This window comes from Pleurodeles waltl, chromosome 6, assembly GCF_031143425.1.
Source record: "Pleurodeles waltl isolate 20211129_DDA chromosome 6, aPleWal1.hap1.20221129, whole genome shotgun sequence".
NCBI lineage: Eukaryota > Metazoa > Chordata > Amphibia > Caudata > Salamandridae > Pleurodeles > Pleurodeles waltl.
This window is the reverse complement of record NC_090445.1, coordinates 1,175,063,275-1,175,086,162: the sequence shown is the minus strand read 5'-3', so window position 1 is coordinate 1,175,086,162 and position 22,888 is coordinate 1,175,063,275. Positions and strand designations below refer to the sequence as shown.

At 44.7% G+C, this 22,888-nt stretch overlaps 1 protein-coding gene across 2 annotated transcripts in view; it reads left to right on the top strand.

Moving 5' to 3' along the window:
- The window catches only part of PLA2G12B (phospholipase A2 group XIIB), a 118,993-nt gene that overhangs the window by 40,010 nt on the left and 56,095 nt on the right, over positions 1-22,888 (top strand). The window contains exon 2 of one of the 2 annotated variants that reach the window (XM_069240395.1): positions 21,411-21,487. In XM_069240395.1, coding sequence (XP_069096496.1) covers positions 21,411-21,487 — 77 coding nt within the window. Of the gene's footprint in view, positions 1-21,410; positions 21,500-22,888 lie in introns of both variants that reach the window. The other variant, XM_069240394.1, reaches the window with a different exon arrangement.

The window sequence follows — 22,888 nt, the reverse complement described above, 5'->3', positions numbered from 1 at the left end:
ATAAATCAGGCCCAGTATGAGAGAAACATCTTTATTTCTCCTACTTTTTTTCATTTTTATGTGTGCTGCACCCTGCAGCACACATAGAAAGAGGAAAAAGCCTCCATTGATTGTTTTTGTGCAGGAAAGTGTGCCTTCCTGTGCAAAAACAATCCCGCCAACAACACCAACACCAAGGGTGCCTACGTTGGCACTAGAAAGCAAATTGTGAGGCAGCACTTGCAGAAAGGACAGGAATGTGCTGTATCCCTAAAATACAGTGCTGGTCTGCCCTTTTGAATTGGCGTAGGGCAGCACAGCAAAAAGACTTGTGGCGCTGCCCTATGCCAATTCATTGTAAATATGCTCCCGAGACTATAATATTGGTATTCAAAATACATTAACAAAAGCATCTTATGGCACAAGTCAATCATGACTTTTGCTATTTGTAAAACAAATAAATACATGTTTGTAAACGAGGTTAGAAAAATCTCAGCTAAATGTAAAAAACTCTCTTCCTAAAAATGCTTTCATATTACAAATAGCTCTACTAGAACAAGCCACGTGCGTGTTATTGCCCTTTAGTTCAGGCAAGTGTCAAAACAATGGAATGACTGAAAAGCCAAATAATATATTACCTCGTCATGGAGCCCTGCTCCTTCCAGTCGTAAATAATGAGATGTCTCGCCTCCTGACACCCCATACACACGCTTTCATAAACATTCAACATTTTGAAAGAACATAGAGAACAGTGCTTAATTTGTGCTTGTTGTTTCCTATGCGGAGCACCGCCACTTATTTTTGAGGGCCGGCACTTATTCTTCTGCCTCAATCATTTTCTGCGAGCAAAAGAAAATTAAATAAAGACGGAGGAAGAGAAAAACAAAGAAGCGTCACAAAGGGAGAAAGCAGAAATCTGCAAGAGTGGTCTGAAGGGGTGGGAGTGGCTTGAAAGGGATTAAAGAGGCTCGAGATGGCTTCAGGATTAGGCTTCCTCAGTATTGCGTGTTCTCACATTTGAGTGCAGCAGCCGCATGCTTAAAAGGAGGGCTTTGAGCACCGGCACGTTTTTATTTACAAATTAGTCACTGATAGAGAATATCTGTCTTCCATGTCCACTGTCTAAAAGGTAATGTGTATATAGCCCCGTTCTCCAGCCCTCCTCCTTTCATATTAGCAAGTGCAAAGTCAGAACTGGAGGTGCAGTATGGGAGCGAGGGAGCTGGACTGGGACGAGGAGGACTCATAATCAGGGTAATGAAGATTACATGTAAGCCCATGATTCATGCCCCCTCATCCCAGTCCTAAACAATGAGGATTTCACAACCAAGGAACCTACGCCAAAACCTTAAACGCAGCAACAAATCTTATTCCAGTTTAGCAATTACTCCATTGCAGAAGAGAGAACCGTACACCCAAAGTTCCCATGTAGACAGTCAGAAAGATGAAGGGGGTAGTGCTTAATAAATGTGGGATTTGAAGAGCAGATGTCCACTCTATAAATTTCCAATATGGGAACTAAACCTGCATCCATCCAAGTGGTTGAGGCAAACCTCGCCCGAGAAGCTCCCCAGTAAGGATTGACCCATAGAGGTATAAGCCTCAGATATCTCTTGATGAATCCACCCACTCAAAGTGGTCGTGGAAGCCTTCGTACCCCTAGTCACAGAGCCAAGAGAAACAAAGAGAGACTTTATATTACTAAAGGGCTTTGTCCAGTCCTGATAAATAAGCAAAGACCACTTTACATCCAGGGAAGAGGGAATAGCATTTTCAGGATCCTCCTGAAACACTGGTAAAACTACTTCCTAAGCCAAATAAAAAAAAACCTCTGGCTATACTAATGCTATTCGCTCGAGTTCCTAATGGTCCCTGCTCTCTCAAGTGGCACAGCTCGCTTTGAAGCCAATTTAGGGTGCAATGAGGTTGTAAGAATTTAACCTGAAACCATATGGATCCTGCAGTAACTGCTAGCCATAGGTCTTCTCACCAGAGGACTATGTGAATGAGGCTCAAATAGAAAATCAGATATAGATCACACCTGAGCTTTGCATCCTGAGGGTGGCTGCTGAAGAACAGCAAAGTTCTACCCTAGAGACCAGCAGCAAATTGACGAACATGGAGGCTGTTGGACAACTGGAATAATAGATAGGATTTTGAGTCATAAACTCATCGCCTTTTGTCTGCTGGAGGATAGTGGAAAGCACTAAAGATTAGTCAGCCATGATATTGTGCAGAAACATTGTCATATCTGAAGGTAGTTAACACTAATCCTGCAAAGCTTCAAACAGGCGTAAAAAGTGTAGACACTAGTTCACTAACTATTGCCAACATGCACCGTATCTTAAAAATGGCGCACGCATGGTGGCATTAGGTGGGTGCTAAGAGACGCATGAAATGTGGCACTGCACTAGGTGTAGCACCATTTTTCTGAAATTTGGCCCTAAGTCAGCTATTGGAGCTAGCAGCCTCGGACTCAGATTTTGGTAATACTGGTGTTCTATGTGTTGCAGAGGATTTACCAGTTTTTGGCATACACCGGTACAGAGGGAGAGGACATGATTGACCGAGAAGCATACTATGGGGCATATTTACAAGAAAGTGAAACATCGGTACCTATGCACCCCTTTTCTTGCGTCATCACTGCCCTACCTAACGACACCATAGTTGCACCGTATTCACAATACGGCGCACCATGGCTGTCATTAGGACAATAGCATCAACATTTTTGACGCTATTGTAGCGCTTTGCTGCATTAGCGGCAAAGATTTTGAAGCTAGTGCAGCAAAGCACAGGGAGGCCCATTGATTAAAATGGGTGCGCCATTTTAATGCTTGCTCTGAGCAGGAGTTAAATATGACTGAAAAATGGTGCAGTAAAATGTTATAAATTTCACTGCGCCATTTTTTCGGTCCTCCCAGCATTGAAACTCCCTCTTCCATACATTATGAATGGTGCAGGCATAATGTGGCTCAAGGGTTTGCAAAGTGGCACAATACAAGTATTGCACCACTTTGTAAATATGGCACGGGAGAAAGGCCTTCTTAACGCCACCTTAGCGCTCTCCGCTACTGATGAATCTACCATAAGAAGAAGTCTAATTCATCACCGTTATCTAATTACTAAAGAGGTTAGAGCTTTCCATATGGCTGTTGTGTATATTGGGATAGCAGTGTTGCTATGCTGTCTCTGTCCTCCTTGCTCTCTCAGTCTCAGTCTCAGTCTCAGTCTCAGTGTGTACTACATGAGTTGTATTCACACCCTAAGCTTGACGTGGTGGTGTGAGCGGGGGCCTAAACGAAGTACACCGGACCAGTTGTACCTCTCTTCAGTAACTCACTTCACTCTGTTATTACAGTTTTGGAACTGACCCAGAGAGGTAACTTTCCTTTCATCTATCTTTGTGTATGGGGGAACATGGTGAGTAGACTTTGCCCACGTGCTACTCTGTGGGAGAGCCCATATTGTTCTTAGTCCCATGTTTCATTGCTTATTCGTACAATACGGGGCAAACCTTTATTTTTGCTAACTTCCTGAAGGGCTAATGAATTAAAGTCACGATTGGTTAGCACTGATCCAAGTAAAATAAAACTAAAAAATCTCCTGAGATTAAAAAGAAAACACATAAGGGTGCATTAGATCCATCAATGGGGTGGATAATTGACAAGGAAGTTATGTTACATTCAGGTTGATCCTTTGGCAAAAAATGTTGGGGAATGATGACATCCAATGTGGCGGTACATCTGAAGGCCTTGCTCATCTCAAAGGCGCAGACAAATGGATGGGTCCAGAGTACATGTCGAGGCTCCACCACTTCCGTTTCTGCCTTTGTTTCCAACCGGGGTACAGTGTGGTGCACCGCCTAGTGTTTTGGCATTCAAGCATTATGAGCTGCACCCCTCCAAGGACCCCCTTTGAACCTCCTTCAGTTATCTTTGGTTCTTTTGGCACCTCTAAGTTAAGATTTCCTAGAAATGTTTTTTTCTGCAGGATGTTGCTTAGCTGACTGTCCCTGTTTACGGCTCATTAATAACGACACACAAAATCGAAAGAAATACTGTTACTTTACAGTCACAGCATCAGCCCTTAACTTGTAAAATCAAATGCAAACACTGTTTGTGCCCAATTTTAACTTTACACTAGCATTCATAATGAGACCTAGATTTTATGCTTAACACATATATAGCTTCAGCGTTTGAAGGTATAGCCACCGTGCCCACATATACGGTCAATTTCCCAGTTTACTGCAGCACAGTCAATCATGTTTTTATACCTACTCATATTCCTCATAATTTACTGTCGCCTGCTGGTGGGTTGGTCGTGTCTGCTTGCCATATTGTGTGCTTTATTAGCAGTAACGAACTTAGCTCTTTTGCTGTGGCTCTCATTCAACCATTTTGTGTCCCTTTTGTTTGCATCTTCCATCTATGTTATTTCACGATAGGAACTTCTTGTTTGTATCTTCCATCTATGCTATTTCACGACAGAATTAACCTCTACTGTAAATTAGCTGGTTCTCCAGTGGCTAGAAGCATGTCAAAACTTCATATAAGAACTGCGTCAAAATGGGTCTCCTCATCATCTGTAGCACAGGTCCACCCTACCCGCTGTGCGGCCAACCATGATTACAAGATAAATTAGCCTTTGCCAATAGTTTGACAGACTCATATATTCCAAAATCACTCTCTGAAGCTTTTGGCAGATCATATTTTGTATTATGGATTTGGGGAGCAGTGAATTTTTATCGGTTACCCTCATACAGGATTGTTTGAGATTAGAACTCACTGATGGTGGATTCCATACAAAAGAAAAACATTTATTCCTCCCACAGTACTTACAAAACGTGCCCCACAGAGGTGTAGGAGCACATCAATGTTGTCAGAACATGTCCTAAATATCGTTTACAAAAATATTGTCCCGTAGGGGTTAATCATAGACATTTTTGCTAAAGGATACTAAGGACACAATATTTACATTAGACAGTATTTCTGACCCAGAGAGCATTCGGATATCTGGTGAATTTGTGCAGTTGAAAGCTGGATCAGTTTCTACACAAGGTTAATGTCACTTTCTGCACAGTGATCTATGGACTGAGATAGGACTTCCATCATATGCAACATAAGTTATTTTTTTGACGATCCCTGGTCAGCAACCTTTTCTAAAGCATTACTGATATGGGAAAGGGTAGCGGGAAGGCAGAAACTGGACTCTAAACTCACTGCCAAGATGTTGTTTCTTAAAGCAAGTACATTATCTCTAAGCAGAGATAATGCTTATGTGCACTTCAGCTTGAAAGGCATTTCAAAAGCAATCAATTGAACAGTGATCTACGATGCAATCCCTGTCATTGAAGTACATGTTATGCAAAGGTGGGAAGCAAATCCTCAATATTGAGTCTTTCTTATTTCATGTTCCATTTGACAGGGTCAGTGTTCTCTGTGTTTGAACTACATGTCTTTTGATGCCTTGTTGCGTCTACTGAGCAATGCATGTGGATGCATTGTATGCATAAGCATGTGTGTTTTGCACATTCCATGATGCCACGGCAGGACAAAGTCACACTTTCCTCAAATATTCAAAGACTGGAGTTAACATAATGAATCTCCTTGGATATTTTGTTCATATTAATGCAGAGGCGACTCCTTCACTATGGTAAAGGAGCGTCGTCTCGCTGGCTGTGCCAGAAGCAGAAACATAAAACAATAGTTCACTATCAGTCTATTTTTCTGCTTCTGCCACGCCAACAGTGAGGGGAGGGGCTGGGCCATGGGAGGTGGGAGAGGGGAGCAGGGGTGAGTGCACCTAAGTGAGCATGTGTGTTTGGCCGGCCGTCTGAGGCCAGTCAAACACACGTTCACTTAGCTTCTCTCCAGCAGGGTGTGTTTAACAGCCAAGCTGGAGAAAATGCACAGGCACCAGGGCTGTGTCTGAGCAGCAGTCAGTGCCACTTAGACCAATCCTGGCATGGCTTTCATGCAAGGTTTTGTATGAAAGCAGTGTCAAGATTGCTGGGAAGCCTGCGCTGGTGTCCCAGCAATGAATGCCGGGACACCAGAAGAAGAGGAGTGTGAGGCGGCAGAAGGCGGCAGGGACTGAGGCAAGGTAAGTGCTTTTTTATTTTTTATTTTTACCTCGTCACCGTCCAAACCTCACTCCTCCCCCTGCTCCTCCCCTTGAGTTATGTGGCAGCCACCTCTGTATTAATGTGATTCTCATCCTATGTTTGAGCTGAAGCACTCAAACAAAACTATTTACATAGGGGGATATTCCCCACAAAGAAAATGGAAAGACCAGCAACAGCACTTGATGATAGGAAAGTCATTAAATATTCCAAGCGTATTTCAGTCCCGACCTTTAATGCCAAGGCTTTGTTTTTCACCTTTAACACCATTTCCGTATAGCCTCCTATCCTGTGCAAAAGCGCGTGTGAGTGTGTCATCTCCCATGGGATAGATCCCAAGGTACTATTATACACAATCTTGTAGAAGGTTCTGGAATCTTCAGAGTTGTTGAGTCAGAAGGATCTCTGTCTCTTCTTGCACATTTTTCACTTTCTTTCTAAATGTGGCTTCGTGAATGAGGTTTGGCTACGTAAATCGCCGTGTATTAGCACCTTTGTTCCACTTAGGTGCACATTTACCTCTGAGAACCGGGTTCCACGTGAATATGCGTCTAATGCTGCGTGACGTTGGATACAGTTTGTCTAAGCTATTCAGATTTACCAGTACGTCTGCGACGCAGTCTGCATGTTTCTGGCCTGTGTAACGCAGTATTAGAGATTATCAGAAAGCTGTCGCTGCTGGTTCATTACAGAGAGTGCAAGCATATCCTAGTCACAAGTTTGTTTGACGGTAATGGGCTTTAATATAAAATATAGAAAATTACGTTTAACAAACGTTGTCTTTCAAACTTTATGTGGACAAACTATGTTAAACATCCTTCCGAAAGTGTTAAAGAGTTTCTTTTTCCCATAACCAATGAAACAAAATAAATAACTAGTCACTACTGGCACTTGACCAGAATTTGCATACGTCATCCAGGGCCTGAAGAAATATTACCACATCACCCCATACCTGCTGGAACCGTAGGAATTCCCTTTGCCGACCTGGACCATCTTCAAAACCAGTTGTATCTTCTACAAAGCCATCATGACAGACAACCCCACCTATGACAAGCTCACCACCACCAGTGAGTCTTGCCAGACGGCAGCCAGGAAACCATCAGACCCCAGACAAAGATGTACTCAAAAGAAAAAAAAGCAAGGAAACAGTCCTTTTCTGGAACTAAGTAAGTCTGGAATGGGCCCCCCTTCAATTACAGTTCAGGGGGCCCCCTCAAGTTTCATTACACCACTGGTACCCATCAGGGCAGTCCCAACTCTGCCTCAATTTAGGAAACAGCTGACGAAACACCCCTTTACAGAACACAACATCAGGATGAAGCAAAAGTACCCTGCAGCTCTCATTGCCCAGCTTCCATTAATCAATCAAGCAATCAATCAAGGTTGGTAAAGCGCAACTTATGACCCATGGGTTCTCAAGTTGCTGTGGTGGGCATGCTGATCATTCGAAGAGCCAGGTCTTGAGATCCTTCCTATAAATGTTTTCGTGATGCGGCTTGTCTGAGGTTGAGAGGGAGTGTATTCCATGTATGGGCTGTGAGGTGGGAGAAGGATCTTCCTCCAACTGTGCTTTTCTTGATTCTAGGGATGGCGGCAAGGGAGAGATGGGAGGATCAGAGTTGCCTTGCGGGGGTGTAGATGGTCAGGCAGTAGTTGAGGTAGTCTGATCCGATGTTCAGAAGTGCCTTGTAAGTGTGGATAAATAGCTTGAAGGTGAAGGTTTTGTTGACCGGGAGCCAGTGGAGGTCTCTTAGGTTGGCAGAGGTGTGGCTGTGGCAGGGGATGTCCCAAATGAGTCTGGCTGCTGCGTTCTGGATTCTCTGTAGTCTTGCTTGTAGCTTTTTTGTGATGCCGGCATAGGGTGCGTTGCCATAGTCCAATTTGCTGCTGACCGTCCTTTTAGTCTCAGCGGGGTTCCACTTGAAGCTCTTTTGAAGGAGCCGCAAGGTGTGGAAGCAGGCAGAAGAAACAGCGTTGACTTGATGGCTCATGAAGAGCGTTGAGTCCAGGATGATGCCCAGGTTGCATGCGTGGTCAGTGGAGGCGTTTCCTAGGACCGCAAGCCACCAGGAGTCATTCCAGGCTGAGGAGGTGGAGCGGAGTACGAAGACCTCTGTTTTTCTGAGTTGAGCTTGAGGCAACTGGCTTCCATCCAGGCGGCAACTTCTCTCATGGCGTTGTGGAAATTTCTCACGGCTGTTGATGGGTCATCGGTCAGGGAGAGGATGAGCTGGGTTCGTCGGCGTACAAGACAATGTTTAGCTTGTGCTGTCTGATGATCTTAGGGAGGGGGGTCATGTAAATGTTGAAGAGGGTCGGACTTAGTGAGGAACCCTGGGGTACTCCGCAGCATGTTTGTTTGGTTGCCGAAGTGTACGGTGGGAGTCTGACACTCTGGGTTCTTCCAGTCAGGAAGGATTGAATCCATTCCAGTGCTTTGCCTCAGATGCCGGCGTTATTGAGTCTGGTGCAGAGGGTGGAGTTGGAGACTGTGTTGAACGTGGTGGAGAGGTCAAGGAGGATGAGGGCGGCCATGTCTCCATGGTCCAGTATGGCGCTGATGTCGCCTGTGGCTGTGAGGAGGGCTGCCTCGGTGCAGGTGGTTGCTCCTGAATCCGGATTGTGAGGGGTCCAGAATGTGGTTTAATTAGAAGAAGTCCGTCAGTTGCATGTTGGTGATCTTTTCTGTTGCCTTGGCTGGGAAGGGGAGCAGTGAGATAGGTCTGTAGTTTTTCATCTCCCGGAGGAGGGTTTCTTCAGGAGCAGGTTGATTTCTGCATGTTTCCAGTCAGATGGGAAGGTGGTGGTTTCAATGGAGCGGTTGATAATCTGGCAGAGCTCTGGTGCAACTGTGGCACGGGCCAGGTTGAAGATGTGATGTGGGCACGGGTCTGAGGGTGCCCCTGAATGGATGGAGTTCATGAGTTTCCAGGTGTCTTCTGTGGAGATAGGGGTCCAGATGTTCAGGGTCTGTGGCGTGGGGTCCTTGGTGATGCTGGTGGGCGGTGGGGGCGGGGGTTGGTTCTTGAATCCTTCCTATATATGTCCTGGATTTTCCTGTGAAAAAAGGTGGGGAGGTTGTTGTAAAGATCTTGATAGGGGGGATGTCTGAGGTTTCTGATTCGGGGATCTTGAATTTCTTGACCAGGGTGAATATCTCCTTGCTGTTTTGTGCGTTGGTGCTGATACGTTCTTGAATGGCAGCTTTATTGGTGGCTCTGATGCACTGGTGGTGAGTGGTGACTGCGTCTTTGTAGGCTGTCCGATCTGCGGTTGCTTTGTTGTTCCTCTATTTTCGTTCCAGTCATCTGCAGTTGCATTTGGATTCTTTGAGTTCCGCCGTGAACCAGTTCAGTTTCCTCTGGTGATGGTTTCCAATGTGTTTTCTGAGAGGGGCTACGGTGTTGGCACATTCTGTAATCCAGTGGTGCAGGTTACCCGCTGAGCCGTTCGTGTCTATGGCGTTGGGGGAGGGGGGAGTGGCTGAGGGCATTGGTGTGCTGAGTTTCAGTGACTTTGCTCCAGTTTCTGCCTGGGCGGTGGGGGCGTGGTGGCATACGGTGGTCTTTGAAAAGTGAAGTAGACTCATTGGTAGTCGGTCCAATGGTGTTCGGAGGTGTGTGAGATAGTGATGTCGTTTCCGGGCGAGAAGACAGGGTCAAGGGTGTGGCCTGCTGAGTGGGTGGGCAGGTTGATAAGTTGCTTGAGACCGAGGGTGGTGACGTTGTCCAGGAGGGATAAGGTGTTGGAGTCGTTGTGGTTTTCAAGGTGGAAGTTGAGGTCGCCTAGTAGGATGTAGTTGGTGGAGGTGAGTGCGTGGGTCCCGAGGAGGTCGGTGAAGGTTTCGCTGAACAGGGCTCTGGTCTGGGTAGTCTGTAGATGAGTGTGCCACAAAGGGAGGTGTACAGTTGATCTGGATTTGGAAGTGTAGGTGTTTGGTGGTGGTTGGCTGGTTTGGTGTCTCGATGGTGGTTGAGAGGTGGAAGGTGTTCCTGTAGACTTTGGGGACGCCTCCTCCTGGTCGATTGATTCTGTCTTTGTGGATGATTTTGTAGCCTTCGGGAATGGCAGTGGCAATGTCTGGGGCTTAGGTGGGGCTGATCCAGGTCCCGGTGAGGAAGGTGAAGTCAGGGGCAGTCAAGTCAAGGAGGTCCCAGGCTTCTACTGCATGTTTGACGAGGGAGCAGGTGTTGAGGCGGAAACACTTGAGGTGTCTGTTTGGTCTGTGGGCGGTGCGGTGTGGCATGCGATGGCAGGTGAGGGAGCAGGAGTGACAGGAGAATGTCCATGGGTGTTCCTGGGATCCGCTTGGTGGCAGGCTGAGGTTCTTCCAGGGTTGAGGGTGCAGAACACTGGCATTGTACTGGTGTGTGGTGCAGGAACCAAGATTTCTGGAGCTGGGCGCAGACGGGCTTGCCTTCGGCGCTCCAGCGGCACAACCGCACAGTGGCTGCCATTAGGAAGGAGAGGGAGGTGGGAGGGTCTGGTCAGCTGGGAGGCGGGAGGGCGGGAAACCTCTTCGCAGGGAGGGGGTGGGGCCGCAGGGGCAGCAGTAGCAGGGATGGAGCACGGGGGAATAAGAAGGTGCAAAAAGTATAAATGTGGAGAAAAAGGCACAATAAAGTGGAAAAAAAGAGAAAAAGGAGACAGGAAAAAAGATGCCAGAATGCAAAAGGAAACACACAGACAGGTACAGAATGCCACTAGGTCACCAGGGATGAGGCACAGATGGGTCCGAGTCAGTTCTCAGTTTGATCAGCAGCAAAACGTGGCGCTGCGCAGAGGGGAGCAAGCAGACGCTGACCAGGAGGTCATAGGAGTCGCCAGCTTTCCCTACAATCACTGATTGGCTGCATCTTTTCCTTTTACTATGGAATATAGCACTCTACAGCCTTTAGGCATCTACAAATACTACATACATATATATATATATATATAGCGAGAGAGAAAGTCTCACAACTGTTCTCATGGATATTGCTAAAGGCAGAATCCAAGTAGTCTTGGAAGAAGAGGATCATGTATAAAAATTGTAAGCATTTTTATTATAGACCTGCTCTAAAGCAACTTTTTGAATTAAAAAGAGGCCCAAGAACTATAAAATGGAAAGCATTAACACCACCAAATCACCTGTGCCAGTATTGCATTGGTGGGCAAGTAAATACAATAAAATGAATACTCTCTAACAATCAAATGTTTGTAGCAATAGAAGGAAAGATGGTCCCCAAATTACTAGCTGAATTGTTTTAGGTCTCTGTCATAGGACTCTCACCATAGAGATAAGACTGCTGGTTTCGGGTGACAACACCACCTCGTATGTGGGACTGAGTCAAGCCCACACTGTTTGGCAGCTGTCAGCTTAACCCATTTGGCTAGCTAGCAGCACCTTACTGAAGCCTAGAAAATAAATGTGAATTGTGCCACTTGGACTCCTCAGGTAAGTCATGAAAGAGCAGATCTCACCTCTTTCTCTCATTTGCACACAGTCTCATACATGCAACACAGACAGAGAAATGCAGGGCAGGTTTCAATATATTTTATTGAAATAACTGCATTCTATGTAATAAAGCATGAGCTGCGATTATTAGGAAAATGAAACACAATATGATTATTATTGTAACCAAGATTGTGAAACAAATAAAAAGTCCCAGCATCCGGTCACACTAGTGAATCTAAATCCCTACTTATACTTTTAGCGGCTACAAGAAAGCGAAGCAGTGTCAGCCCTTGTCTGCCCATACTAGTCTCTGAAAGGAAGTCCCAGCCCCATATCTGGATAATAAGCAGGGGTCTTTGCCTGTTGTCTGCTGGCAATCCTCCCAAGTGGCTTGAGCGACAAGGCTGAAGGCTGGGATATTATCCACCATGACTGTTTAAGTCCTAAAGGCCCTTCTGGTTGCACAGTACTAGTTCCATATCTACTACAATTTTTTCCAAACTTTACAAGAGCAGCTTTGAGAACAGCTTATCGTTGGTGTCTAACAAGGTATTGCCCCTCTAATTCTCCACTCCAGTTGATGTTCTTATGAGCTGAGGTGTTACTATTGTACTGCTCACCAAGATTCTGACATAGTTCAAGAGCGACCAATAACCTTGCTGAGCGATCTGGTTCAAAACTCTGGCAGCAATGTTTTCCATTTGAGCCTGGAGGATGAGAGCTTTTCATAATGTGAATACATTCATCCACAGTTTGTACATTATAAGCTAGAGCCATTGGCTAAAAAGCTGCTATTCCCACATCCTTGATTGAGGTATTGTTAGTGTAGTGACCTCTAATATGCCTTCATCATTGTGAAAGGCTTAGTTGAAAGTCTGGTACTCTCAGAGATCATCCACAACCCAAGGCAAGCTTGATGATTCATGTTTTTGACTTATTCAAACTTGGTTGCCTATAAGATTTTGATAGAAATGTATGTATTTTAAGGGACTCTAAGGTGGCTTTCTTAAGTTAAACACTTCTGCTACGAAGTGGCTGCCAAGTGAAATATGTATGGTTGCCTGTCATGTTAGGTCTGACTTGAGACTTAACACTCTTTATCAAGGAATAGGTATCTCTGTAGTTCCAGTTTGATAGCCCAAATTCCATTTAAGTGCACATTGTTTGAGGCTTAGCTGCCATGTCATGATCACAATACAGCAATTAGTATGATCACAAATCTTCCAAATATTAGATTCTGTTGTTGCCTCATCCACTGTTTCGCTTTGAATTTACTATGGCACCCACATATGAGCTCCATCTTATCATCCTGGTGGACAGTAGTTCAGAGCTAGTCTGAACTTCCTCAAAATTGCTGCAAGCTTCTCCATTAAATAGATATAACACAGATTTCACCACATGAGGAATGCTGCCTAGCTTAGCCAAGTTGATAAAGGTTTGAAGGAGCTCATTATTTGTGCTACTAAATCAGTGGGTACATACCGACCAAATTAATCACTCATTATAAATACATTTAGAGATGGAAGATCACCCAAGCACCTTGATTGTTCTAGCTTTGATGTATTATTCCCGGTTGTAGAACGTATTCATTACAAAGTGTAAATGTTTTATCCAATTCTGCATTAACAAATAAGCACTAGATTAACCAATGAATATTTTCAAAATGTTTCTGCTGAGTGCTAACCATACCTATTCAGGACTTGACAGGTCTTGTTAGGAAGGCCACAGGGCAGACATGGACTACTGGACCTCAACTGTGGAGGTAGCAGAAGTGAGCCATCGATGTTCCAGGGACCCTTCTGCTGTGGCTCTGCAAACTTGGTCATGTAACAACCCTTGTTTACATGACTCTCGGTGTAGCAATGGCAAGCAGACACAGGCTTCTCAGGGTGGTGGTGTGGAGGTGCTGCAGTGCAGAGCTTGATAATCAACTAACAGAAAGTGAATATCCAGCCCAGTGGTTTATGTTGCAAGGAAGAAATGTACTTTAATCATAGAGTTGTGCTAAATACTACACATGTTAATACTCTAGGGGGCATATTTATACTCTGTTTGCACCAAATTAGTGTCATTTGTTTTTACTCTAATTTGGTGCAAAACTAACTCCATATTTATACTTTGGTGCTAGAACCCTCTAGCGCCAAATTTATGGAGTCATTTTTTTAAAGCTAGACTACCCTTTGCACCGGCTTGCACCATTCCATAAATATGGTGCCCAGCTGGTGCTAAAAAATGGTGCAAGCCGGTGCAAAACGTTTTGGTGCAAAACTGCGTTAGTGCAGTTTTGCACCAAAAAGTATAAATAAGGCCCTAGGTCTTTTCAGGGCCAATTTACAATCAAGGAGAGCTGCAGCACACTGGCAGTTTCCAGTGGAAGTCCTCAATGCCAGGCGCAGGGCTTTGTTTGGCAATGCATCTGCTTAGCCTTTATTTTATGGCAGCAGTGCCCTAGACTGAGTGGATCCACTGTGAATAATGCAGAAAGTCGCCTGACAGTTGGCAGTCCTGAAGAGGATGTATTCCCCACTGGACCATAGGTAAGTGCAGTGCCAGAGTGTCCCTCTGCAGTTGTTGTAACTCACGTCTTGGCTGAATGGATAGCAAGTGTAGCCCTCCATGGGCCTTCCGAACTTCAGTTGATGCAGCCCTCCCTGGGCCATCAGCCTATTGGCAGATGCATCCCCATCGTGCTCTTAAGCAATTCAGTAGATGCAGCAGTCCTCTGGTGGTTATGCTGTGGTAGCCCCATCTGGGTCTTCAGCAATCACCAATCTCAGACTTTTGGTTCCAATGAGGAACCAAAGGGAGAGTCTGGAGGGCCCTGTGGCACCAGGGTCCTCTTGGATCTCTCTTGTTTAGTCTGCTTTGTCTCAGCATCACACAGCCATTAAGGATGCGCTGAACTTGTTTCCTTCCTGGGCAGTCTCCATTACAGGGCCTGGCAGATTACATCCCCCTCTCAGGAGGCAGGCTGAAGTCTAGGTGCTTCAGGGCAGTTAGACACCTCCAGCAAGTCATCCTGACTTCAGATGTATTCTCAGCTCCTGAAAAACTGGCTAATAAGCAGGCACAGTCTTGGTTGCACAGCAGCCATCTGCTCTGAATACTCTGTGAAGTAGTCCCTTTATTGGCAATAGGTCCTAATTTTATACACAACGTTCATACATCTTTCATACAGGAGATGTTGATCCACTGTCCCAGACTGTAGAACTGGTTGGGGGTGGTTCTTCTTTCAAATGCCCTTACCGAGGCGTTGTCAAGACACACCCTTTGTGTAGGGAGATATTTCTTAGAGTACGATGGTCTACATCTTGGAGCATACACAAAGATGTGTGAGGCTGGCTGTCATAAGCCCAAGTGAAGTAATCAGGGAAAGACCAAAGGGTATGTTTCACCTAAAGACTTCCTCACCTTTCACGGTCGGCTGTCCCACCCTTACCATCCACCAAATGACAGTGTTCAGGAAGACTAATCAGCAGCTCCTTCCGACACCATGGCTTCATAGAATATCCAAAGGAGGCCTTTCTCAACTCTCAGTGTTATGAAAGTTGGACAGATGGCTCTGTCAAACATGAAGGCCATCGCCAAATGTTTACAACATTTTACTTTTTCCAAAAACATACTCCCAAAGCTGCAGTTTATTTCTGAAAAAAGTAAAAACTAATGGGCCCAGACAATGGAAATTGTCTCCCATGGTTTCTGGGGCTCATTTCTTTTTTTCACTGTCCTTCACCACTAGGTTTTACTTCATGGTGGGGAACTCCAAAAAAGCATACACCACTGTCCACTCTAAAAAAAAAGTGGACTTTTTCATAAGTGAATCTACAGCCGGCCATATTGTGTTGGGCAGTTGGAGGAGTATGACAGTAATGGAGCTGGAGTAGGCTTCTTTAATTACATAATTAAGGATGGGAGGATTTTCAGTGTTGTGGAGAGGGTACTCTCCATCAATCTCTAATTTAGCCCCTAAGTCTAAATTTGTTGCCAGAGTAATGAAAAGTGTAGTAGGTGCGGTGGTTCCGGGGCATAGGAGTTTGAGGTTTCTACCGCACCCCAATTATGGCTATGTTTTTCTACAGAGCCACAGTCTTAGGCCCCATTTTCTTTTTTTTCATACTGACTCAAGGCACCCTGGGTAGGTCACTGATAAAAATATCCTAGTGGAAAGAATTACCTTCCATAAACCCTTTGAAAGAAATGTCATCCTTCCTGCCAAATCAAACACAAACAGATGGAGCTCGTATGTACACAGCAGACAGCTTCTTAAATGGGAATAACTTAAAGTGGAACATTAACATATATAGATACCGTTTCCCATTGTTCTTCTTGCAATAATATGCCAAATATACAAAGGAGATTTTCTTCTATTCCCAGGTCGTAAGTCACGATGGATAAAATAAGCGTACAATCACTGTTTTGCACCCCGCTCCCACTGAGTTTCTGTATTCAATTTAGAGCATGGTGGAACTATTGTTGCAATCTGTTGTGGGACCTGTATTTGTGAACACTTTTCGGGGCATACTTACAAGAAACTGGTGCATCAGCACTGATGCACCAGTTTTCTTGCGTCACCCCTATCCCACCTAACGACACCATGGGTGCACCGTACTTACAATACGGCGCAACATGGCGGATATTAGGCCAATAATGTCAACATTTTTTATGCTATTGTGTTTTGCTGCACTAGCGTCAAAAACGATGAAGCTAGTACAAGAAAGTGCAAGGAGGCCCACTGAATAAAACGGGTGTGTAAATTTAATGATGCTTTGAGCAGGCATTTAAAATAACGTCACAGATGGCACAGTGAAATCTTGTACATTTCACTGGGCCATTTTTGCAGGCCTTATAATGCCGGAACGCCCCACTCGCATACATTATGCTTGATGCAGGCATTATGTGGTACAAGGGGTTGCAAAGTGGCGCAATGCATGCATTGAACCACTTTGTAAATATAGCGCAGCGAAAATTGCCTCCTTAAGCCACATTAGCCTAAAATAAATGATGCTAGTATGGCGCAAGGAGGCTCTAGGGCCTTGTAAATCTGGCCCTTCATTCCGTAATTCTGCATTTTTTGCAATCTGTGCTCACTTTTACCACAAACCCTACAGCTGTTGTTAACAGTGAATGCAAAACCAGAACTATCACAAAGATGGCTCTGTGGGAAGTCGGGTTAAATACGTAAAATGTATCCACTGACATTTTTATTAAAATATACTGATTGATAGTCAAACGTTCGTTCAGGCTGTAAAACTGTCTTTAGGGTAGTGACAATTAAGCAGAGGCGTTCAAGAAAATTAGCGGTGGCCAAAAGTGTAGTCGACTGCAAAACTAACTATCCAACGAGGCAGATTGGTGAGTGGCAAATACATTAGACAGAGCATAAACATAACATAACCCGATTCCTTACTGATATTTTGATTATACGAGTACTACAACACATTTATGTGCATCTTGTAAACTATACTATTGTGTCATTGCCATAAATTTTCATGTCGAATTATCATTGTGCTTTAAATGAGAAGTCAGCTTGTTTAATACTTTCTTGCTGTAATAATCATCGTTTTTTAGAAAGATCAACTCTGTTAGTCACCCTTAATAATGCCATGCACCAGGTCTTTTGAGTTGTGTCCCTGCATGTTGTTCTGTGTTGCAAGGGTCTCATAAAACGTAGGCAGAACAATAATGCTAATATCCCTTCTGTATCGTCTCATGAATGTGCTGATTTAGTAAATTTGGCTTCAAGAACGGATTTTAACTGGAATTTGTCAATACAATTGCCTTCCTGTTGACTTATGGGTAAAAAAACATAAGATTCACTTGAAGACATAGGGCCGATTCATAAAGGTAAATCTCTGCGGAGATCTCCGTCAGCACAGTATTCTTCTTTTCTGGGTGCAATTTTCAGCACAGTTGTAGGATCAACGAGTCTCCACCTCCTTAAATGAGAAGCTGGAGACTCGTCAAACATAAATTACGAGTCATTTTAGGACCTGATTTCCGATCTACGCTGATAGGCGTATAACTGTGTGGTGGAGGCAGACATCTCCACCTCTCCTCTGGAAAACTCAAGATGGAATAGTCGGGAAACAGCATTCAGCTGATCTCAATCACACACCTGACTCACAAACATATAAATACAGCTGACACCCAAGTCTCTGTCCACTTCCTCTTGCTTGCATGTTGATGCATTATGATTTAGTGCTAGTGGTGTCTGTGGTTTAAATTATGTTTCCTGTGGTGGGGTGGCTGAAGTGTTGAGTGTGTGCAATTGATGGAACATATTACCCGAGAGAACTGGACAAAGGCATAGAATTATCTTCAGACCTGTTGCCTTTCTGCCAGTGACTATTGCATGGTGATAAACTGGTGAACTGGCCAGTGACACTTCCGAGTACCTTTCAAAAACATAGTGATTGACCCGACTGTGAGATGTTCATGGTCTCCCCAATGAAAACATCCAGTGGTTGTACCCAGCCATATGCAAATCAGTCTTGACCCTGCTCCCCTTGGGAACAGTCCAACCCAAGCAGGGTCAGGACTGATTTGCGTATCACTGGGTCCAAACTGGGGTGATGTGGAGAGCAAAATAACAATGGATTAAGCCCAGATCTGTGACGAGGGGCACATGTTTGAAAAGTTCCAACTCTCTGGCCATCATTTTATTTTGTGGTGTTGATATGTGCGCCTAAGTGGCTAGGGTATACCCAGTCATGGGTCCCTTGCTCGCTGTGCCACTTGGATTCAAGCTGGTTTGCTGATGAGGGGTGATGACCCGAAGCCAGTCCCAGGATACATGTTTCCAATCCAAGGAGGACCTGGCTTGGCAGTTCGGGATGGACTGTTCCCATGGGGAGCAGGGCCAAGACTGATTTGCATATGGCTGGTTCCAAACTGGGGTGACATGGCAAGCAAAATGATGATGGATTGGACTCAAATCTGTAACTGGAGGTGAAAGTTGGAAAAGTTTCACCACTCTGTTCACCATGTTATATTGTGGGAGTTTTTCTAAGTTCTGGAGTTACTGCACCAGCTGTTAATGGCAATTCCAGGAGCTGGAATTAGTGGCTCCAATAATGGAGATCTCGTGATGAGAGCCTAGGTACTGCACTGAAGGACTACACTGAAGGCTGATGATGATAGCTTGATGTGTCCTGTGCTCTCGCTGCGATAGAAATCTTCAGGGCAGGACAATACCAGTGAAAAGTGTGGACAATTGAAGAGATGTCCACTTATGCTCCTCTGGATTCCTTAGATCCCCCCATGCGTCTGAGACTCTCCAATTTCAGAAACAATATTTTGTGAGTTTATAGCTTGCACAGGAGTGGAAAAAGCAATGCTTGTTTGTATTACCTCACATCACAGAAGGAACTTGGGGCAGGGTGCAATGTATTTGAGAAGTGTGACATGTACTTTTCAGTTTCACTTGTCCTGGTAGTGAAAAACTCATAAATTAATGTTTCACTGCTGCAAGGCCAACCTCTTCCAGAGAATAAAATTGGAGTTACCTCACTACATTTAATGAACTTTAACTTCCAAATGGGAACAGGTAAATCATTCATGTTTGGTGTCTTTGAAACTGTAATGAAAAATTATAACTTATGGTAGCTTTAATTACAATTTTGAAAATTCCACTTTTAGAAAGTTGGCATTTTCCTTCCCTTAACTATTTGGTGCCTTATGCTGGTGTCTGGGTCACATGACTGGGTGTAGTTGACAGTTGGGCTTTGTGTATTCCTCTTAGACAGCCACACACAATAGGGAGGTTAGGTGTGCCTGGATGGGCCATCACTAGCAGGATGGGAGGGAGGAATGGGGCACAGCCCCACTTACTCTAGAATAGGCTATGTCCTGCTTCCACACAAAGGACTTCATACCCCTTGTAGTTAGTCTGGAGCCATGGCAAGGATGGCAGGACACCTGTGGACTTCAAAGGCAAGCATCTAGAAGCTCCTCCAAATTCAAAGGCAGAACTAGGTATAGGGACACTAGCTCCTCAGTACACTTCTGGACCTGTGGTTACTCTACCAGGAAGAATGTCTACTGTGCTGCAGAAAGGACAGCCACTTGGATGGACTGCTGCTCTGAAAGACTGCTGCTGTGCTGTGCTGACCTGTTGCCCTGTTGCCTGGGTGAGAAGGACTGGACCTGCATCTGCTGAACCTAGAACCCCAGAGTAGCCTACTGACTAGAGCCTCAGGGATGGAAAGCTCCAACAACCTCGAACCCAGCACCTGGACTCTGCCATCTGTGAGTCCTACCCAGCAAAGTGGTGCCACGTCAGTCTTGGACCTTTAGAAGTGGACCTAACGTCTCTCTGCCAGCCCATCTGTGGATCCAGCAGAATCAACACATCTCCTCTACTGTGCTTCGCAATCCTTAGCAGAACCTGCAAATCGCCTCTGTGGAGAGGGTTCTCCCAGCACAAGGACTCCACATCAACCTCGCAGCTCCCACAGAACCACTGATGTAATGAGCTTCACCAACACAAGCACTCACATCACAATTCTCTGGTCAAAGGCAGCCTTGCTGATGATGCAGGTTCTCACATTGCAGCCTTGCAGCTCTTTGGAACTGACGCATTGCATTGACTGTGCAATGCATCCTCTACGTCGGACTTCACATTGCTAGCTCTCATCGACTGTATCCTTAATGACAACGCAGGACCTTGCATCATAGTTTTGCAGCTCCTTAGAACTGACACATCGCCTTGGCTGCACAACGCATCCTTGATGTGAGACCTCACAACGCTCCACAACTAGGACTTATGGCACTCTTGTTCAGCAGGCATAACTTGGTCCCTGTAACTGACCCACTCTCATCCTTGTCAGTCTGAAATTGTGATTTTGTCCCAGTCTGGCGCAACCAGATACACACAGTTGGCACTATGTGCTTTTTGGTGCTGTAATTACTGAAATCTTGCGTCCTGCATAACTCCAATTATACTGATTGAATTTTGGTGGTTTTGTCCTTGATTCATTTATTAACAATTACACTAATTATCTAAAATAGTGTGGGATTTTTCTCAAGTTGTGTTTTTACTTTATTACTGTTTGAAGTGCTGAATAAATACTGCACACCTTATCTCTAAGTGAAGGCTGACAGCTCTGTGCCAATCTATCAGAGGTTGAGCATTTGCTCGTGCCTCTGACAAGGATTGTGGTTGCTGCTTGAGTAGGTCTACACCTTGCTCAACCCATAACCTAATTTCTCACAGGAGTCATACAAGAACCGCCAACGGGATGAAACTGCAACGGCTGATGACCTTCGTCTTAAGAGAGTCACCAACTTTACACGCAAGGCAGGAAACGTTTTATCCATTTCCTGTGGCTTCATCTGTTTAAAAGGTTGTGTGATGTCACTTTTGTGGTGTCATTGGGTCAAACGTCATGTGATATCACTTTGTGTGAGGACATCAAGGAGTAAAAGGCAATGTAATATCAGCTCGGCTCCCACATTTAGAACAAATAATGCCAGCTCCCAAGTAATGAGTTTGTTTAGGGTGGTGAATCTTGGTTTTGATCATTTGTGAGGTAGGGTTCGGTTTTTAGGTTATGACTCGAGTTTCATTCCTAATAATAAGGAGGTAGGATACAGTTGCTCCCTTTTCACCGACCAGAGGAACAGTGAATGACAAGTATCTCACTCTGCTAGGTCCTCTACTTTTGCCCTCTTCTCCTTTTTTCCAAAGCACGCTACAGTGACTGCTACACGCGCACCGGAACATAGATAACTAATAGGGGTAATGTAAGTCAGTGTCCCAATAAGAGCATTTTGGTAGCACCAATTAAACGAATGAATAAATTGGACCTGTTTGCGTGTTATGTTTGCTTTGAAAAGATTGCTGACTGCCTCTCCCTCTTTCCTGTTTTCACCCAGGTAAGGCTCCGATGCCCAGACCCGAATACAAGGCGCCGGAGCCCAATGGATGCAGCTCCTACTTCATGGGTCTCCAGGTACCAGAGAGTGTATGTACGACTAACCCCTAATAAGCAACACGATGCCTCATTTGAGTATTAACTACTTCCAGTTATTAATCTACGCAAATATTACCCTACCTTCACTTCCAGCTACTTGAACCCCTTCATGATTTATAACAGCGCAATAAAGTGGAAATCACTAGTGTGAATGGGAATCAATATGTTACACTGAGTTAGCAGCTTTTCCTGCTTGTTTTGCATCAATGTTTCACTCTCACGTCTTCACAACTTTTCCTTTCGTCTGTTCTTCCTTTGTATGCCCTCACCAAGTCCTTTTTTGGAGAGTGGGATGAGTTTATTAGTCCTAAGGAAGCTAGGAATAGATGGGTGTATTGTAATTGCATTTATATAGAGCTAACTATACAGACGAGGCATTGAAGTGCTATATGGTGGGTTGCACGCTTCTCTGGAATCCTATCGTGGTAAATCCAGTGATTATGAGTTATTGCTGGGTTTTGATGGTTCTTGGGCTCGGTATTGCTCTTTCATGAAACGCTTCCATGCGTTTCCTCCATTTTCTCGTGTTAGATTAAGTTAATAAAAGTTAGGTGTGATCATTAGTGTGAACTTATGCAAATGGAAGGTGGAAGGAGTAAAGGACATTAGATATTGTCAAACTGCAATAAATGCTTACGACGAATAAGAATGGTTTATGAAGCAAGGAATGGCAATTCTTTAGAAATGTAGTCGAGAATAAGGCAGATAGGCATGCGAAGGAGTATTGATTGGTGAGCACAGCATTATTGTACTCTGTTGCTGCACGTTATAGAACACAAGAAGGCAGAACATTGGAGCTGAGGCGAGTGATACATTGTTACATGTTTCTTTGCATTTTGGATTCACTCTGAAGTAATCGTTGATCACTTAAAGTGTGCAGGTGGTTGCCAGGCACCAGCAATTAGCTTGTGTGATGACTTATTTTTCCTATTTAAAATGTGGCCTAGAGCAAGAGAGAGAAAGAAAAATACGGAAACTGTGACAAGCAGGGAAAGCAGGGAATAGATCCTGCAACGAGTGAGATAGAGAGATCTAAGATCTAAGAGGTGGAAGAAAGAGATGTAAATTGGAATCAAGATTAGACAGCCTTAGTATTGGGCAACAGTTGGCGTCAGAGAGTGCCAGTGACTAGCTCCTACTTTGAGAGATTTAGGGGCATATTTATGAAAAGTGGCGCTGCCCCTAGTCCAGCACCACTTTTCTACACCCTTTAGCGCCCCCCTATTGCCACCATGTGTGCGCCGTATTTAATATACAGCGCACCATGGCAGTAGTTAGGGATCTAGCGTCATAATGTTTGACGCTAGTTCAGCGCTTTGCAGGTTTAGCATCAAAATGTTGACGCTAATCCTGCAAAGCACCCTAAGGCTCATTGTAACC